General features: G+C 38.0%; 3 protein-coding genes across 3 annotated transcripts; 1 reads left to right on the forward strand and 2 right to left on the reverse strand.

Moving 5' to 3' along the window:
- Positions 1–1,183: 1,183 nt before the first annotated feature.
- On the forward strand, positions 1,184–8,018 carry LOC113739669 (respiratory burst oxidase homolog protein C). Its single transcript, XM_027266953.2, has 12 exons — positions 1,184–2,126; positions 2,275–2,437; positions 2,603–2,651; positions 2,916–3,029; positions 3,169–3,594; positions 3,701–4,087; positions 4,236–4,331; positions 4,438–4,553; positions 4,875–4,977; positions 5,688–5,761; positions 6,038–6,615; positions 7,278–8,018. Exons 1-12 carry the CDS (start codon positions 1,541–1,543, stop codon positions 7,385–7,387), a joined length of 2,802 nt encoding a protein of 933 aa, XP_027122754.1. The 5' UTR covers positions 1,184–1,540; the 3' UTR covers positions 7,388–8,018.
- A 535-nt stretch (positions 8,019–8,553) lies between these two features.
- Positions 8,554–15,832, reverse strand: LOC113739978 (uncharacterized). The gene is made up of 13 exons (XM_072045602.1): positions 15,497–15,832; positions 15,207–15,347; positions 14,725–14,848; positions 14,465–14,604; positions 14,229–14,373; positions 13,729–13,907; positions 13,364–13,607; positions 12,663–12,749; positions 12,363–12,508; positions 11,845–11,952; positions 11,418–11,506; positions 9,909–10,456; positions 8,554–8,941 (listed from the first exon to the last, which is right to left on the reverse strand). Exons 1-12 carry the CDS (start codon positions 15,563–15,565, stop codon positions 9,955–9,957), a joined length of 1,974 nt encoding a protein of 657 aa, XP_071901703.1. The 5' UTR covers positions 15,566–15,832; the 3' UTR covers positions 8,554–8,941; positions 9,909–9,954.
- Positions 15,833–16,212: 380 nt separating this feature from the next.
- Positions 16,213–17,256, reverse strand: LOC113740102 (germin-like protein subfamily 3 member 4). The gene has a single exon (XM_072045605.1). The coding sequence runs from the start codon at positions 16,904–16,906 to the stop codon at positions 16,238–16,240; it is 669 nt and encodes a 222-aa protein (XP_071901706.1). The 5' UTR covers positions 16,907–17,256; the 3' UTR covers positions 16,213–16,237.
- Positions 17,257–17,326: the final 70 nt, after the last annotated feature.

Here is a 17,326-nt window from a genome sequence, read left to right on the forward strand (position 1 = left end):
TTTCAGAAACGATAAACCTATTCTATCCTACACTAAGGGAGAGAGGGCGAACCTAAGGAGGTCCAGGGGTAATCTGGAGGGGACTGAACCACCACCGGACCAGACGAGTGCACGGCACACCTGCTTAAATTTTTAGAAACAAACCACTTAGATGTGGTATTTTTTGATGAAAGGCAAGGTTTGAACCCTTGCTTCCCATCCTACCCACTTAAGTGGTGGCCATCAGCCCAAAGGCGGGTGGTTTTATACAAAAATTTATTAGGTTACAACAAAAAAAGTTTAGTAAACTGTTGGACCACTCAAGCTCGTTTCAAGATCCACTTGCAATATTGTATTGTTCCCACGATTACAATAGTGCAATAAGTTTGCGATAGGCAAGCACCCGGAAGAATTATGGAAGCTTCGAAATCTCTTACTGGAAACATTTTTTAATTTTTTACCCATCGGCTGGAACTTTCCTGGTAATTAAACTCTTAGGACCATTTCAGGGACACTTTGTCTAGGTCTCATATCACCCGTTAATCATGCCACAACACAATCCATCCCCAACTCCGTATATCCGAAATATTTTTAACATCAATTGAGATTCAAAATCTAATTTTACGTCAATAGACAATTATCTATCTCAAGTATAAATCCAAGCTTGTGTGTGAGTGTGTGTGTGTGTGTACGCACACATATACACGACGTGATGCAATCAAGATCACTTGACCTAATAATAATAATAATAATATTTCTTTGAATATTACCAACTTTCTAATTTTAGAACGCCTATATATAAATCCTGCCCTTCTTACAAAGCATTTAGCGGTTAAATTTGTCATTGCTCATACGTGTTAGTCAAGAATTTCTTTAAACTCCCATTCAATTTTACAGATATCTAAGTGTGTTTGGATAGGAATTTGTTTGAAATATTTATTTAAAATAATTATTGTAACATTTTTATGATATGACGTATATGAAATAAAAAATTATATTAAAATTTGTATTACAAATTATTTTTTCTCAAATCATCCTAATCCAAACATAATCCACCTTTTTCAACTAACATACAGATTAGAAAAAAAAAATCAAAAGAAAAAAACCAGTCCTTGGCCTGTTGGTCGGCAGAACTATCTTCTATGCTTCCAAAGGCCGCCGCTTCCAACAACAAATATATAGGTGGGAGGCCTCACTTCTGAAGAAACTCAAGGTTGGTGAAGAAAACTCTGAAAAAAAAAAAAAAAACCCCAAGAACTACCTACTCTGTCTGTCCCTGGCGTCCAGCCCTCCATACTTCTTCAACTTTCCTCTCCTTAGTAATTCACCATTGAAAATTATATCCTTCTCCTTAAAACTCTTCCCTACATATATAAATATAACTCCACAAACTAACTTGTCCTCCTTCCAATCTTTGCTTTATATACGACATAACCAAACCTCTCGGGGTGTTATTTCCCTATCTATGCTGAAAAAGCATTGAGCTTGCATGCTAGTGCTGGTTTGGAAATTTTTTAAATTAGTGTTTCGGTCGAAGAATTTGTGAAACAAGCCGGAGAAAATGCAAAGCCCGGAAACTCAGCATTATCATCACCACTCGGACAATGAGATCATCGGCAATGATAGAACAAGCTACAGCGGTCCGCTGAGCGGACCTCTGAACAAAAGGACCGGCAAAAAAAGTGCAAGATTCAACATCAGTGATTCCGCCGGCAATGCCAATTCCAGCTCCGGAAACAACAACGACGATGCATACGTCGAGATCACTCTCGACGTTCGCGATGACTCCGTGGCGGTTCACAGCGTAAAAACGGCCGACGGAGCTGCGATAGAAGACTCCGAGTTGGCATTGTTGGCAAGAGGGTTGGAGAAGAAATCATCATTTGGTTCATCAGTGGTGAGAAATGCCTCGTCCAAGATTAGGCAGGTTTCACAGGAGCTCAAGCGTCTGGCTTCGTTATCAAAAAGGCCTCAAATGGGAAAATTTGATAGGACTAAGTCAGCTGCGGCTCATGCTTTAAAGGGCTTGAAGTTCATCAGCAAAACTGATGGTGGCGCCGGTTGGGCCGCGGTGGAGAAGCGGTTTGATGAGCTCACAGACACCACCAATGGGTTGCTTCCTCGTTCACTCTTTTGTGAATGCATAGGTAAGCAAGGAAGAAAATAGTCTTAACTACCATGAACCTTATGAAGCTTCTCGTTCACAATTTGGTCGGTAAGTAGTTAAATTTGGTGGATCCTTTTTTGGACTTGTTGATTCTTACGGGGGAAAATCTGTGAATGTTGCTATGGCAGGTATGAACAAGGAGTCTAAAGAATTTGCTGGGGAGCTTTTTGATGCTCTTGGTCGGAGGCGGAATATTACCGGAGGTTCGATCAATAAAGCACAGCTTAAAGAGTTTTGGGACCAAATTTCTGATCAGAGTTTTGATTCTCGACTTCAAACTTTCTTTGACATGTAAGTGTCTATGGGATAAATCTTTAAACCCACATCATTTCATACACAATTCTTCCTTCTTCTTCTTTTTTTTTTCCCTTTCCACCGTGATTTTTTTTTTTTTTTTTTAACAATTTGGGTAGTGTTTTATGATTAATTAATTGTATATATGATGATATAATGCAGGGTTGATAAAGATGCAGATGGCAGAATTACGGAAGATGAAGTCAGAGAGGTAACTATTTCTTTGTTCTCTTTCTTGTGGGTATGATTAATTCCTCTTTTCTCCTCGAGGAATTGGCATATTGATCTAGCCAGCTGGTATACAATTGCGATGACACAAATTAATTAAGAATTTTCCGTGTTTTTTTTTTTTTTTGACTTTTGGCAATTCAATTATGGTAAGGTGAAAAGAAATTGACAGGTGATTTGGTTTGGTGAAATATGCATAATTTGTTTACTACCTTTCATTTGTTTTTGAAAAAAAATTCACTTGCAGATTATTACCCTCAGTGCTTCAGCCAACAAGCTTTCAAACATTCAGAGACAGGCCGATGAATATGCTGCATTGATCATGGAAGAGTTAGACCCAAACAACTGTGGATTTATTCTGGTAATGAACTAGTTTAATATGTTTTAAGAGATTAGTTAGCTTGATTTGACGGGGTAAACGATATTGGGAAACCATCTCCTGATCTTGTCAATAAATATGCTGGTGTGATGAACCTAATTTCTTTTTTGTCCTTGATCAGATAGAACATCTGGAGATGCTATTGTTACAAGCTCCAAATCAATCCGTAAGAGGTGAAAGCAGGAACCTAAGTCAAATGCTAAGCCAGAAACTGAAACCAACAACGGACCACAGTTTTGTAAGGAGATGGTGTCAAGATTTGAAGTACTTGTTGCTAGATAACTGGCAAAGAGTCTGGGTAATTGCCCTGTGGATTGGGGTCATGGCTGGTCTATTTTCTTGGAAGTATGTTCAGTACAAAAGGAAAAAACCAGCATATGACGTAATGGGAGCTTGTGTTTGCATGGCCAAGGGGGCGGCCGAAACATTGAAGTTGAACATGGCATTAATCTTGTTACCGGTCTGTCGAAACACCATCACCTGGCTTAGAAACAAGACCAGATTAGGTGCTGCTGTTCCATTTGATGACAACCTCAATTTTCACAAAGTAAGTCATGTTCGTTAAAACCTTACTAATTAATAGTAATTATTAGTTTTCCCGCAGGGTTGGACAATAAATTATTAGGCTAATGGGTGTATGAATTTTCTTACAGGTGATAGCGGTGGCAATAGCAATCGGTGTAGGAATACATGCAATTGCTCATCTATCGTGTGATTTCCCTCGGATCCTGCATGCATCTCCTGCAAAATACGAGGCATTGAAGCCTTATTTTGGAGTAGAACAACCTGCAAGCTATTGGCATTTTGTGAAGAGCGTGGAGGGAGTAACCGGGATCATAATGGTGGTCCTGATGGCAGTAGCATTCACCTTAGCCACCCCATGGTTTAGGCGTAACAGGGTCAACCTACCAAGACCCTTCAAGAAACTCACTGGCTTCAACGCCTTCTGGTATTCCCACCACCTTTTTGTCATTGTCTACGCTCTCCTCATCGTTCATGGTGTCAGGCTCTATTTGACCCACAAATGGTACAAGAAGACGGTGAGTACACTTTCTCATTCTTGAAAATCTCGATCATGATATTTCCATCATATCATATCAAATCTTTTATTGGCATAAAATTAAGCATTCAGTTCCCTGAAATCTTGCACGTATTCTTCTTCTTCTTATTTTAATTTGGCATTGGCAGACATGGATGTACCTGGCAGTTCCAATCGCACTTTATGCTGGTGAGAGATTGATCAGAGCATTTAGGTCAAGTATTAAGGCTGTTAAAATACTCAAGGTAATTATGTGATTACCATCCACGTACTTTTTACTTGCACCTTTCAACTATAGAAAAGGAAAAAAAAAAATTAACAATTTTTGGTGCAACCAATTTGTTTTGGTAGGTGGCTGTTTATCCCGGGAACGTGTTGGCTCTTCACATGTCAAAGCCGCAGGGCTTCAAATACAAAAGTGGGCAGTACATGTTCGTCAACTGCGCCGCTGTGTCTCCATTCGAATGGTAGGTGATCTTTTTTCAGTCGACTTTTACTCGTGAATTGTGATAATTCCAATTTTTCCAAATTTTGCTTATTCATTACACATGTAAAATATTAACCATATGACTGAAATTACATGAAGAACAATTTCAAGGAATTTTCTATGAAAAAAAAAAAGAGAGTGATTACTCCAATTCCGCTGGGGCATAGGACCCTTCTTTTTAGTCCTCTTTTGTACATAGTATAGTTTATAATCCATTTCCGGGGTGAACCCTTTAATTTTTCTAGCCTAGATTTAACGACGCGTATGCTTCTTCTAACCCTTAGTGGTCCAATATATGCAGGCACCCATTCTCCATAACTTCGGCCCCTAGAGATGACTACTTGAGCGTCCATATTCGAACTCTGGGTGACTGGACCAGACAACTCAGAACTGTTTTCTCAGAGGTGAGCCTAAGCCTGAGGCTTCCTATCTATTCCTCCCATTTTCGAAATTTTTTTTTCTCCCATGTTATGTAACAGTATGGAATTGAATTTGCTATATATATATAGAAAGCAATAATATGCCATTATTGGAGTTGCTACAGCTGTAATGCTTGCTTCTAGTACTCATCCATTCTACTTGAGCTTTCGAGTACAGTTTTCTTTGAAAAGTCTATTATATTAAGGGAACAAGTAACAACTAATAGCGACGTAGAAAATGACATTTGATGTTTAAGTAGTAATCTTAAGCTTCAACGATTATCCTGCAGATCTTTGAAGTTAGCACCTTAATTATAGGATCCCAACAAACCATCATAATCACAGACCATGGTCCTAGTATTACTAACCAGTTTTACACATTGCATTCGCAATTATTGCAGCAGAATATCTGACTCTTTTCCCATATCCTCGACCAAATATATATATATATATATGTATATATTGATTTAGAAGGTCCAATCCATGCAGTACAAAATGCCAGGTGGGAAAAAAAGAGGAAAATATATTTTAGTAGGATATTTTAGAATTCAAGTATTGGATAGAAGGAAAAAACAATTTATACTGTGTGATCTACGTTTACCTTAGTCTATCAGAGGTTGGGGGTACTTTTATTGATTTCTTTGAGAATGTTACTAAATTATATACTATTGCTTTGGCAATGTGATCTTGGTTAGGTATGTCAGCCTCCACCTACAGGGAAAAGCGGACTCCTCCGAGCTGATTGTTTGCAAGGAGAAAACAATCCCAAGTAAGTAGTTACTTTTACAACTTTCACGTTCATGCATTTAAAGTACGGAGACCCATAAAGTAAAGACTTCAGTTTGAAGGAGGGAAACGTCAAGTAACCTATTATTGGTGCCTTTTCTATTTCGTGATTCACGAGTCAAGATTTTGCAATTTTAAATTTCTTGTCTAATGGGCATATGAGAGTGAAAAGATTCTAGTTTGTGCCATGTGGAAGATAACATATAATTGTGCATTGATTGTTTGACTCTAATGTTTGGACAAACGTGATGAACAACAGTTTCCCAAGGGTGTTGATTGATGGACCATACGGAGCGCCAGCACAAGACTACAAGAAATACGACGTGGTGTTGCTGGTGGGGCTGGGAATCGGGGCAACACCGATGATCAGCATAGTTAAAGATATTGTGAACAACATGAAAGCCATTGAAGCAGAGGAGAGCTCTTTGGAGGACGGCACCAGAGCAGCAGAAGACGGCGGCCCTGTTGCTCCAAATTCCAGTTCCTTGACACAAAAGAGAAAATCAGGGTCAGGAAGTGGAGGGAGCTTCAAAACAAAAAGGGCGTATTTCTATTGGGTCACAAGAGAACAAGGTTCATTTGATTGGTTCAAGGGAATAATGAACGAAGCTGCTGAAATGGACAAGAAGGGAGTGATAGAGATGCATAACTACTGTACTAGTGTTTATGAAGAAGGTGATGCTCGATCCGCCCTGATCACCATGCTTCAGTCACTCAACCATGCCAAGCATGGAGTTGATATTGTTTCCGGAACCCGCGTTAAGTCTCATTTTGCCAAGCCAAACTGGCGTAACGTATACAAACGCATCGCTCTCAATCATACGAGCGCAAGAGTTGGTAAGTTTCTATTCAAGCTCTTAGTTTATATATATTTCCTCTGAAAAAAGAAGCTCTTAGTGTATTTAATTTCACCTAATGGATATATATATACATCCTTGTTCTCATTATGAGATGTCCTTACTCACATTTTGTCAAGTGCTTTTCCTAGGAGTTTATTTAGCTGTTGGCGTCATCCAAAGCCCCTTCTCTCGTAAGAAGACAATAAATAAAGGTGTACGCATGCTTGTTAAAGTCGGTCGTCTAATGTCGAATTCTAACTTTGTTTTATGAGATAGGTTTGCATTAAGATTAAGACTTCCCCTTGGTATGGAACATACATTAAGCCTTTTCCCTACCAGCCTTTACATCCATTCCAAACATGTATAAAGGTGATAAAAGTAACACTGCTCACAGCCTTTATAAAAGAAAAAGCATATATATATATATATATATATATATATATAATAAAAAACAAAGATAGAGGGAAAGGATATCAGTTCCTAATGTAGTGGTTGTACTTTGTTTGATGATTGATAGCTTGGAATCGTGTTTTACGTTCACATAAAATATTTATGTGGAGCTATAGCAGTTTTACATTTCTTTTGTTCAAAATTCTACTACTTTATTTACTTTCCTAATTTGGAGTTTTTTTTTTTTTTTTTTGTCTCCACAATTTTCAGGGGTCTTCTACTGTGGGGCACCCGCACTTACCAAGGAATTGAAGCAGCTAGCTTCCGATTTTTCTCACAAGACCTCCACCAAATTTGATTTCCACAAAGAGAACTTTTGATGAGAAGGAATTTTCAACGCGTACGGCTCCGGAAAAGCCCTTCCCTCTGGACTCCACTCTCTCTCACGACCCTGTACAGACGATATGGCGGATTAGTTTGAAAATATTATTATTATCGTGTTGGCTTTGTGATGTGTTATAAATAACAACCAACCATGGACTTGTAGGAGTGGCGGACAATCACGACTTTAAGAAAAGGAGAAATGGAGGACGAGAGCATTAGTGGAATTGGTCCTGTTTAGTTGGTGGCCCACCCCGTCATTTGGTGGTGTATGCCAGATTTTATTTATTTTTTTTTTTTTTGAAACTTGGAGTATAGCAGATGATGACAGAGTATTAGTAGATGCTATATAGTATAGTATAGTATAGTTTTGACTGGCTTGACAAGCAGTATGGCGAAAGCGTCATTTTGCAGTCACTGAGTTTTTTTTTTTTTCCCCCAATTGAATTAGTTTTTTATACTGTTTGTTTAATACACTACTATATGGAGGAGGCATAAAGATAATGGTGATGCACTACTGTAATGTTTAGTGTGTAATGGAAAAGATCAACCCCCGCCCCAAATTATTGACCGTGTAAATGTAATACAATGTACATCTTTCTATACAAGCATTATCATTGTTGTATACAAGAGTTGATTTGTCCTTTCCGCTTGAATAAAGATGCAATGTAATGATCCGCTTGGAAATGAAAGAGCACCAAATATTGTTGCGTATTGTATTCCCACTTTCTTTTTTCCGCTTTCTTTTGCTTCCAGAAACTCATCATTCATCAATAAAATGTCTTCACGATTCATGCATGTTTGTTTTATTATCCTAACGAAATAATAGTCACCTGGTTCACACTTCGTACTGGCTTCCTAACGAAATAATATGCACAATATTGCTATTGCTTCAATACCCACTTCATACATGCTTGTGAGTGACAGACAGTTTCTACATTGGTAATGCGACGGTAGTGCCTGCATCTGCCAGCGGGCACGATGATTGCTAAACGACGAGATACTAAAACATGGCCAAGATAGCACGTAAAGGTGGACCAAGAGGCGGAAGTAATCTGATCCTATGAAGAAAATGAATTGGCAATTTGGTCGGCTTTTAGTTATACCTGCCCCATTTGAGGCTGAAGGTTTACAACGAGGACAGTAACTTTGACCCGTTTCAAAATTAAAAAATATATAAAATATAATAAATCTCTGGTTGTTGCCGATAGATCTAAAAGATCTTCTAATTATTTGAACATAGACAAATATTATGTCCACTGCAAATGGATTCAAGCAAGCACCTACCAGTTACAGATTCAACAAGTCGACAGGGAAGCCTGCTTAACTTTACAAGATTGATGGGGACGCGGAAGCACAGGATCGTCCATCCCGCAACCTCCCTAACGCATATAACAGCACGTGTGGGGCCGAATTACAAGATGCAATTTCCCACAATCACTACTATTACGATAAACGAATCATCTTGATCTAAAGTGGAATATCTGCATCCAGACAGGTAGTTACACAGATGGTCATAACACGTCTCCAGTCCTACGTCACCTTTCCTGATTCTGGAATCAGCAACTTATGAGCATCATGTCACCTTCGTATTAGTGTCATCCAACATGATATTTCTTTCACTTAAAGGATGCCACTTTTCTATTCAGGACCAATGGGCCTTCAATCACACAGCATTATTTGGAAAAAGAAGCTCAATCATGGAATGGTCTAACTCAAAAACTTAAAAAGCAACATCAATCTAACGTTTCGCTATGCCGTAAAACTCTCATCTCTATCTTTTGCAGATAATGCACGCATCCAGATTTCTTGATGTCGCTGTGCAAGTTAAATAAATGTCTAAATTTTGTCCGCTTTCCCAGGCTAGTGCTTGCAAACTAGGCAATAAGCTTGAGATGTGAGAGAGGAGAGACATCTTGACATCATCCAAAACTCCTAAGATGTCCAGATTTTCTAGGTTGAGCTCTATGCCATGGCTAACATGTTATCTATTTTAAGCAATGTGATATGCCAGGTGAAGATTAAATTCATGCCACTGCATGTGCATAAAAGAGAAAAAAATGCTAGCCATGGCATAGAGATGAATTGAACTTCAAAACGTACCTCCAGTTAGGTTAAAAATGGAATTTACAGTTCCTTCATGCAAGAGTTTGAGGGTACTCTCCTCTTTGTCTTGTATAGAGATACCAGAAAAATAAGAACAGCAGCAACAACAACAAATAAAAGAGAAACTATAATGGTAAACAAGAAAGGAGCAGAAGTGAAAATTACTGCAAAATAAATGATCAAACCTCGTTGCTGCACTTGAAACAACTGAATAGAGAAGTAAACTAATGCTCAGTACATAGGATTGGATTGTGATTTTTGCATCTTACATGCCAGTAGTGAGTTTTTCTTTTTCTTTTTTTAATTTGGATGCCCTCAATAAAAGGTGAACCTCATTGTTCTTCAGATGCCTACCAGATATTACACGGTAGAAGATCATGCATGATGCATCTAAAAAAGAGTGAGAAGACCAACCTTTGGTGCAGGGCTACGTTGGACTCGACATAAGAATTTCCTTCAATTATCTTTTTCTCTTTAGCTTTTGGAAATTGGGCTTTATTGGTTGGCTTGCCAATGTACTCTGATCATCAGCACGAGACGGCCCGTAAGGGATAAGAGGCTTCTTAGTAAGCATGCATGTCTGAGAAGTGCCAATGCCTGGGGTTTTGGGTGAAACTGCTTTTTTCTTTAACTGCCTGGGAATCTCCAATCTCTCCAGGATTTTTGAAGTTTTTTCATCTATTTTCCTATTGCTCTGTGATGGTGATGGGAGTGGATGATCCAATTTTGGCTTGGAGACTTGTATGGGTGAATGTATTTGGGGTAGTTCAGTGACAATCAATCGTTCCCATTCCTCTTCAATATATGAATTGGCTTCGTTTTCCTGAACTTCTTCACTTAATGGTGGCATTTTGGTTGGTTCTACAACCTCAGCAGCTGCTTGGGTTGGTTCTACAGCCTCTTCTGAGTCATTCAAAGTCGAAAAGTCTACAGGTGCTTCTCTAATCTTAGGAGGAATTGCCCTGATTTAATCAAATCTTAAGTTAGTGATCTGATATGTCAAGAACAAATTGGACAGTTTGATAGTACAAATGAAACCGAATAAACACAAGTTAAAAAGAAAATTTTGATCAGGAAATAATCAAAAGCAGTAGATCCCCAACCCCCCCCCCCCCCCCCTTCACCCCCGCCAAAAAAAAAATGGAAGAAAGAAGAAAATCACCATACATCTACTGAGTCCAACTTGCACAAGCCTGGTCTTACAAACATCAGAGGTATTGCTCATATAACCAACTTGGAAGGCAATCTACGATATTGGTTCCTTGTAAACAACTAACTGAAGAGATGGAAATATTATAGTAACAAGAAATTTTCATTTATCAAAGAAGAAAATCTTCCCCAGCATTAATGCTGTACCTTCAAAAATGCATCTGCATTTACAACCACTACTATTAAGATTGCACTTATGCAAATGAAAGTGCAGTAAGATGTTCTAGAAATAGTACAGCACATCAATAGATATAAAATTCAGAAAATGCACCAGTTTTTTGTAATAGAAACTCAAAATGGTAATTCTGGAAGTATGCAATATGAGAAGTGCTTTGTATTTCATCTATCAGAAATGGCTGAAACATAATGCATAATACAACTGCAGAAACCAGGACAATTTTGTGCTACACAACTTCACATTTGCAGAGAATTTCACTCCTAGCCTAAAATGTTAAAACCACTGGCTTTGGCAACTCATTATTTATGTGAAGGGACTGATATCCAAAAATACCTTTTCTGAAGACAAAAGGATGGTGAATTATTTGTTGAACATTGCAAAATATTACACTTCCATTAAGTGAAAACCCTGAATGGCAGGTGGACTCCTTTTTCACTTAGAGGAACCAGTCATCCATAATCAAATAATGGGAAATCTGCAACTAAATCGTATGCACAGTCACAATGATGCTAAAGGATTAAAGACAAGATGATTACCCAAATTGTAGACTCTCTTTTACAAGGAAGTTTAGTTTCTGATGGAAGCCTCTCTCATGCTGTTGTGGACTGTAGGTACTTGCTTCAATCTTGGCACAATGATAGACATGAAAATTATAGTTTTAGAATGTAGAAAGACCAATTCCTTGTCCAAAAAAAATGCGGTGAGTTTTCTCTTTTGCTTTTAGCATGCATGTTGATGTATTTATGTTCTCTCTCATCAAAGTAAAGAAATCATCTCAAATTAACATCTAAAATTAATATACATCACACCTTAACACACATGTAATCTTTATAGACCTGCATGTATGAGGAAAAGGAACAATGACATGTATGTGTGTGTGCGTGCGTGTTTGTTTGTTTGTGTGCATGCACATCTGTAAGTGTGTGTGGGTGCAAGTGCAAGGATTGAGAGAAAGAATAAAACCTTAAGCAAAGAGGACCGAACCAAGCTCTCCATTTCTTTGGCCATTGTAGAGTAAGTAAATTGATGTGCATCAACAACAGGCAAGATTTCCTCTGATGCCACAAGCCGCTAAAAAGTCCATGATATACATTACTCAGAACAACTATGAGGCAGAAAAAAAAAGCAATAAAAAAATTTGCTGACCCTTGAAAGAACACACATTTGCCAATCTCAAATAGGGCATTAAGCAGGAAGAAAATTCTTCTATACTATACAAAAATTAGGAGAAGACAATCTGAATCTATTAAGAAAGTAACATAAAAAGAATTTTAATTTTCTATAGATATCAATACTGTTATCTTATTGACAAGTATTTCCTCAAACACTATCAGTGACAAAGGAAATGATCCAACGCAAAACTTCAATAGCGAACAATATGATTACAATAGATTGGACAGAGAGGAAGAAATAGTGCAGAAGAGGAAAATGTAACTAGAAGTTGAAAGAAAACATATACCAATGAGTATCAGACCAATTACCCGGAGAAGCATCATCCCTTTATCTGAAGGCAGTAGAAGGTAATAGCAGAGAAAGGAAGTCTCCCTCATAGTTTCAACATTGCAATTTGAAGAACAAACTAAACCCTGATCAAGGGAATTTAGTAGATGACAGATCACTTGAAAAACTGCCACAGAACAAGGCAAAAGCAGAAAAGGAGTTGTAAAATACCATTCCCAATAATCACCCACAATTAACCAACTAAAGTTAAAACCAAGATCTGCATCTGACACAAGAGATGCATTGCTACATATAAAACATAGGGAAATCCCTGTCCATACGTTGATTGTTTTGCTCTGACTTGTCAGTCTCATCAAACTCATTAAATGTTGATGGAGCAACAACATATGAAGCACCAAAAATAAACCCTGTTCCATAACACAACAAAAAACAAAATTAACTGCAAGTCTATGCTGAGGAGTTATTAGACCAAAATCCTGCAAGACTCTAAATCTTTTGCACAAGCAGTGAACTCATTGGATCACTACAGCATCAGTAGACTGCAGTATAACAACTGGAAGCAAGATCAAGTGGCCTCGCCTTGATTAAGTAATGTTCTTATACAACTGATATCTAGTGGCATACGACTGACCTGGAAAGAGTGATCCCCATCCATCTTAAACTATAAGTGTTAAAACTCAATCTTTGGGCTCTTTTTATATAGATTGTTTGTGGAGTATCTGACTTTCATACTTATCTTTCTAGAGAAAATTTTCAGAGTAAACTACTTTTTAAAAAGAAATTAATTGAAAATCTAATTGCAAGCAATTGAAAATCGAGTAACACCATTCAACTCTTAATCAAGAATGAACAGGCCAGAAGCTCTGGAGGAAAGAACTGAGATGGTCTATGTAAGTTCCAATAAAGACAACCCATGGTATAAGGATAATCCTTCCCCTCTAAGGAATAAAACAAGCTCCAGGGACTGATTTTCTTTTGTGATTGAAGAATGAAATGCAGTTATTTAAAAGGACAAAACTACCTTCATTTAGTGACCCTAGAGGAGTTCGTTCAATGACATGGAAATCAATTGGTGAAACAATTTGTGGTAGCTTCTGACAGCATTCAAAGGAGGGCATAAACAAGATCGTATTCTCTCCAATTTTGACAGAGTTTTCATTCAGATCCAATTCTCGAAGATCTTGTCCAGTTTCTGGACAAGAATAAGAACCCTTGCTCTGGTCCACATTTGATTTGTCAAGTGGAATGCCGTGACACCAACATGTCTGATGGCCAAAATTACATGAAAAGTAGGCGCATTAGAAAACAAACTAAATATATGATTATCTCATTTTTGTCAGGAGTAAGAGTATAAAACAATTGATGTTCTAGGTATGCATTATTTACCTGACAAGGAATGAACCCATCAACTATAGGATTGAAACATCTACACAAGTTGCATAACAACTGGTTGACATTGTATAGCAGATTGGACTTGAAGATAAACCGAGAGTGTAGAGATCCTTCCACGTCATCTTTCAGCTCCTGAAACCATTGTTTCGCCATTCCGGAAAACACATGTGCATCTGCAAAATTACTCTTTTAGAATATGAAATAGTTCTGTAATAATTCATCCACAATTCTTTCCTAATATGCAGTAAGTTCAAATTTTTTTTATCAGTTCCCATCAATAATACACAATGTTCAAAGGAAGATCCTGTTGAGTTGTTGTAGATTTAATTAAGAGGTGTATCTTGTGTTTGGGTGGTTGAGAATTGGAATCAGTTTAGGTTTAGAGAGCTGATAGTCAAGTTTCCACCATACATGCTCAACTCCATTCCCCAAGACAAGCAAGATCAGGAATGCATAAAGAGATGAAACTTTGATAGGCAAGGATGGTGCTTAACCTGAAAGACAGGATCGAAATGAGCAATTTTCAAGATCACCAATTTGCTTTATGAAGTTGTTAATATTCTCAACACCATCACCAAGATGGTTTGCCATGTGCTGAATGAAAATAAACTCCACAGAAACACACATGTCTGCTGCATCCTGGTAAAGAAAGCCATCAAATTTGGACTGAGAGCTAAGATAACTGCATTAGTGCAATAACAGATTAATGACATTGGTCCAGCTTACTCACCATGAGAACCTTTTTGGTATCATCATCCAGATGCTGAACTATACAAGCACTAATCAAAAACACTTTTCTTGTAATATCTCTAGCATGTCCTCCCCAGGAATATAGAACATTATCACTTAGAATGCTTGAAATTTTCATATCTGTTACATTAATCAAGTAAATCCATAAATCAGAAATAGAAGTGATTTAACATATTATGGACACTTCAAGATAGATATATACATGAAATATATAACGTTGATTCATATTAGTCATGTTACCAGTACAAGATAGAGAACCAGAAATGTCAAACTCGGGAGAAAAAGCATCAGTAGGCAAATTGTTCACAGCATGGTGAAAACCACGGAGACTGAAGTTTCCTGTTGGACTATAGGCGACCTTCAGCTGGACAACATATGAACTATCACTGTTTATCAACGCAAATCCTTTTTTGCACTATCACAAAGACGAAAAAAAGCACTTTATAAAGTTCAAAATATCAATTAGCTATTCACTCCTTTTTCTTTCTATTTTTACACCACTGAACGCCACGTCAATGTTTGAAAAGAGGAACAAAATTCAGGCTTTCCAAACGTCAATATAAATCTCCAAAACCGTGGCCTCGTGAACATTTCAAATAAAACGAATTCAATCATGCTTCATTTCGTATATCAAAAAATTAAGCAAAACTACTCAGAAGCACACCGAAATATAATTAGTTGTGTGGAATGATTATCAAAATTGCAAATTGCTAGCTACATACTTCGACGGAGCATGAAATGCGATTAGTGAAGATATAGCAAAGTCCAATTCGATCAAGCAGCGGCTTTGACTGAGTTCTAAGGCCGCTATTGCCGCCGCTCGGAGTGTAGATAGCGTAGTAGTTCGCCAGCTGCAATAGTGACTGCAGAACACGAAAATGAGCCGAGGAATCGGAGATTAGGTTACCAAAAAAAAATCATCGTAGTTGCGGTTAAGAAGAAATTGATCAAATAAAGGCTAAAATTTGAGAACGCTGCGATGAAGATTCAAATGTCGCGACGCATAGAGAACCTGCTTTAAGTCTCGAAGTAGAGAAGGCGAGAGGCTTCTCAAATCCAGTACGAAGCAGAGAATCCCCATTTTCGTCTCTCTCTCGCGAAAGAAATGTGACTTCTTTGTCTACGAGATGCAGATTACAGAAAACTCTTCTGACTCTCTCTCTCTCTCTCTGGACAGTCGCATCCTGTATAGGTAGTTATTTATAGGTGCGTTTTGGCGCGTAAAGTTGTTGACAAATCCTAAAGCGTTTGTCTTTACGTTCTGGCACAATTCCTAAAGCTGTGTAGATAAAACAGGCAAATGGTTCGTTCGTTTGTGTTGGTAGAATTGGCGGGTCCAAAACTGCAAGCTTGATTATAATTCAACTAAAAGTTTAATCATAAAATAATCAAGGCAAGCTCTTAGTAGAGTTCAAGTAAGTTGATTGATTAACTAATACATAAAAAACTATTATAGCATATTCTTGTTTACTTGGTATGATTTTTTTTGGTTTTTCTGATTTGATTAGATTAGCTAACAAGAATTTCTTTATGGTGATACTGATATCATTTCTTTGCTTCAGCCTTCAAAAATACTCTTCAGGCGCTTTCCAAATTTTCCCAAGCACTTTTTTGAACTCCACTGACATGTTCGTATATCAAAATTCACATCAAGCAACTGCATACTATAATTCTCAAAGAAAGGTAAAAGTAATTGATCTTTTCCACATCTACAAGAAAAATACATCATTTTCAAGAAGTAATAAGAAGTTGACTAGAAGAAAGTCGTGTTTTCGAGCCGTTCATGGTCCAATCGTGACACAGAGATTAATCTCTGTTTCAATTTCTTCATAGATTCTGCATCATGAGGTGCAAAGGCGGCACCAGGAATACTTGCAACCCCAGGATTCTGGCTATTCAGCACCGAGAAAACGGTGGCATCCTCAAACCCATTATTCAAGCAATAATGCAGAAGACCTCTTGGGAAGACGAATACATCCCCTTCTCTAAGAACTTTCCGGAACATGACATTATTGGTATCAAAAAATCCTGCAATCACCACACCTGTACTAACGAAGAGCATCTCAGAAGCCCTCGGATGAGCATGTGGCATTACCAGGCCATCCACTTCTAAGTCAGTCCTCGCAACTGATAAGCTGAGAGTGTTGAGCCCTGGATATTCCGCAGCTGTGACCAGAGTCGTGCTGGAACGAAAAATATCGTCTGTATCACCCTTCTCATTCAACAGGGAGGATTTAAAATCAGAAGCCGAAACACTGCCTGGATTCTTGCATGGAAAGCCATTGATAAAGACGGTCTTTTGGGCTGTATCTGTCGGACAAGTATCATGGAGATTATCCGTGTCTGCTGCCTGACATTGGTAATGGCAGACAACGAAGCATGCTATCAAAAAGGTACCGAGAGAGAGAGGAGGTGAATTCATTACTGTCTTTATTACAAAGATTGATATTTGTGGTTAACAAATTGAGTTGTTTTCGATGTGAATATAAAGTACGGGAGTTGCATCAGAAGGGGTAACATCGAGAAGTTTGGAGTTCACTTCACTTCTCATTCAATGCTTAAAATGGAGGTGACTTTCCCTTGTCGAAAGGTTAGATGTCCCTACGTTTGAGACATTATGTTCCAGTCTACTCTTTCCTTGTTAATGTTTCAGAGAAGAAACTACCAAGCCACCTAGTCATCAAATAAAGAAAAAGAGGGGTGAATTTCTCCCGTCAATGTGGCTCAATACGAAATTTGTTTTAAATTCATACGAAAGTGTGATACACCCATCTGATTTGATGGTGGTTCAGTTCCCATCAAATTCTCCGAACTTAGTTGAATCACCCATAGAATAGGTTCC

Source organism: Coffea arabica, chromosome 4c (assembly GCF_036785885.1).
Source record: "Coffea arabica cultivar ET-39 chromosome 4c, Coffea Arabica ET-39 HiFi, whole genome shotgun sequence".
Taxonomy (NCBI): domain Eukaryota; kingdom Viridiplantae; phylum Streptophyta; class Magnoliopsida; order Gentianales; family Rubiaceae; genus Coffea; species Coffea arabica.

What these genes read in the sequence shown, in the direction of transcription:
- LOC113739669 (XM_027266953.2), top strand. Translation starts at nt 1,541, where the DNA reads ATGCAAAGCCCGGAAACTCAGCATTATCATCACCACTCGGACAATGAG. An exon ending in ACAACCTCAATTTTCACAAA is followed by an intron (nt 3,595 to 3,700) that starts GTAAGTCATGTT and finishes ATTTTCTTACAG; the next exon opens with GTGATAGCGGTGGCAATAGC. An exon ending in CAAGGAGAAAACAATCCCAA is followed by an intron (nt 5,762 to 6,037) that starts GTAAGTAGTTAC and finishes GATGAACAACAG; the next exon opens with TTTCCCAAGGGTGTTGATTG.
- LOC113739978 (XM_072045602.1), bottom strand. Translation starts at nt 15,565, where the DNA reads ATGGGGATTCTCTGCTTCGTACTGGATTTGAGAAGCCTCTCGCCTTCT. An exon ending in TCTAGGGTCACTAAATGAAG is followed by an intron (nt 12,750 to 13,363) that starts GTAGTTTTGTCC and finishes GTTATGGAACAG; the next exon opens with GGTTTATTTTTGGTGCTTCA. An exon ending in AAGGGATGATGCTTCTCCGG is followed by an intron (nt 11,953 to 12,362) that starts GTAATTGGTCTG and finishes TGGACTTTTTAG; the next exon opens with CGGCTTGTGGCATCAGAGGA.
- LOC113740102 (XM_072045605.1), bottom strand. Translation starts at nt 16,906, where the DNA reads ATGAATTCACCTCCTCTCTCTCTCGGTACCTTTTTGATAGCATGCTTC.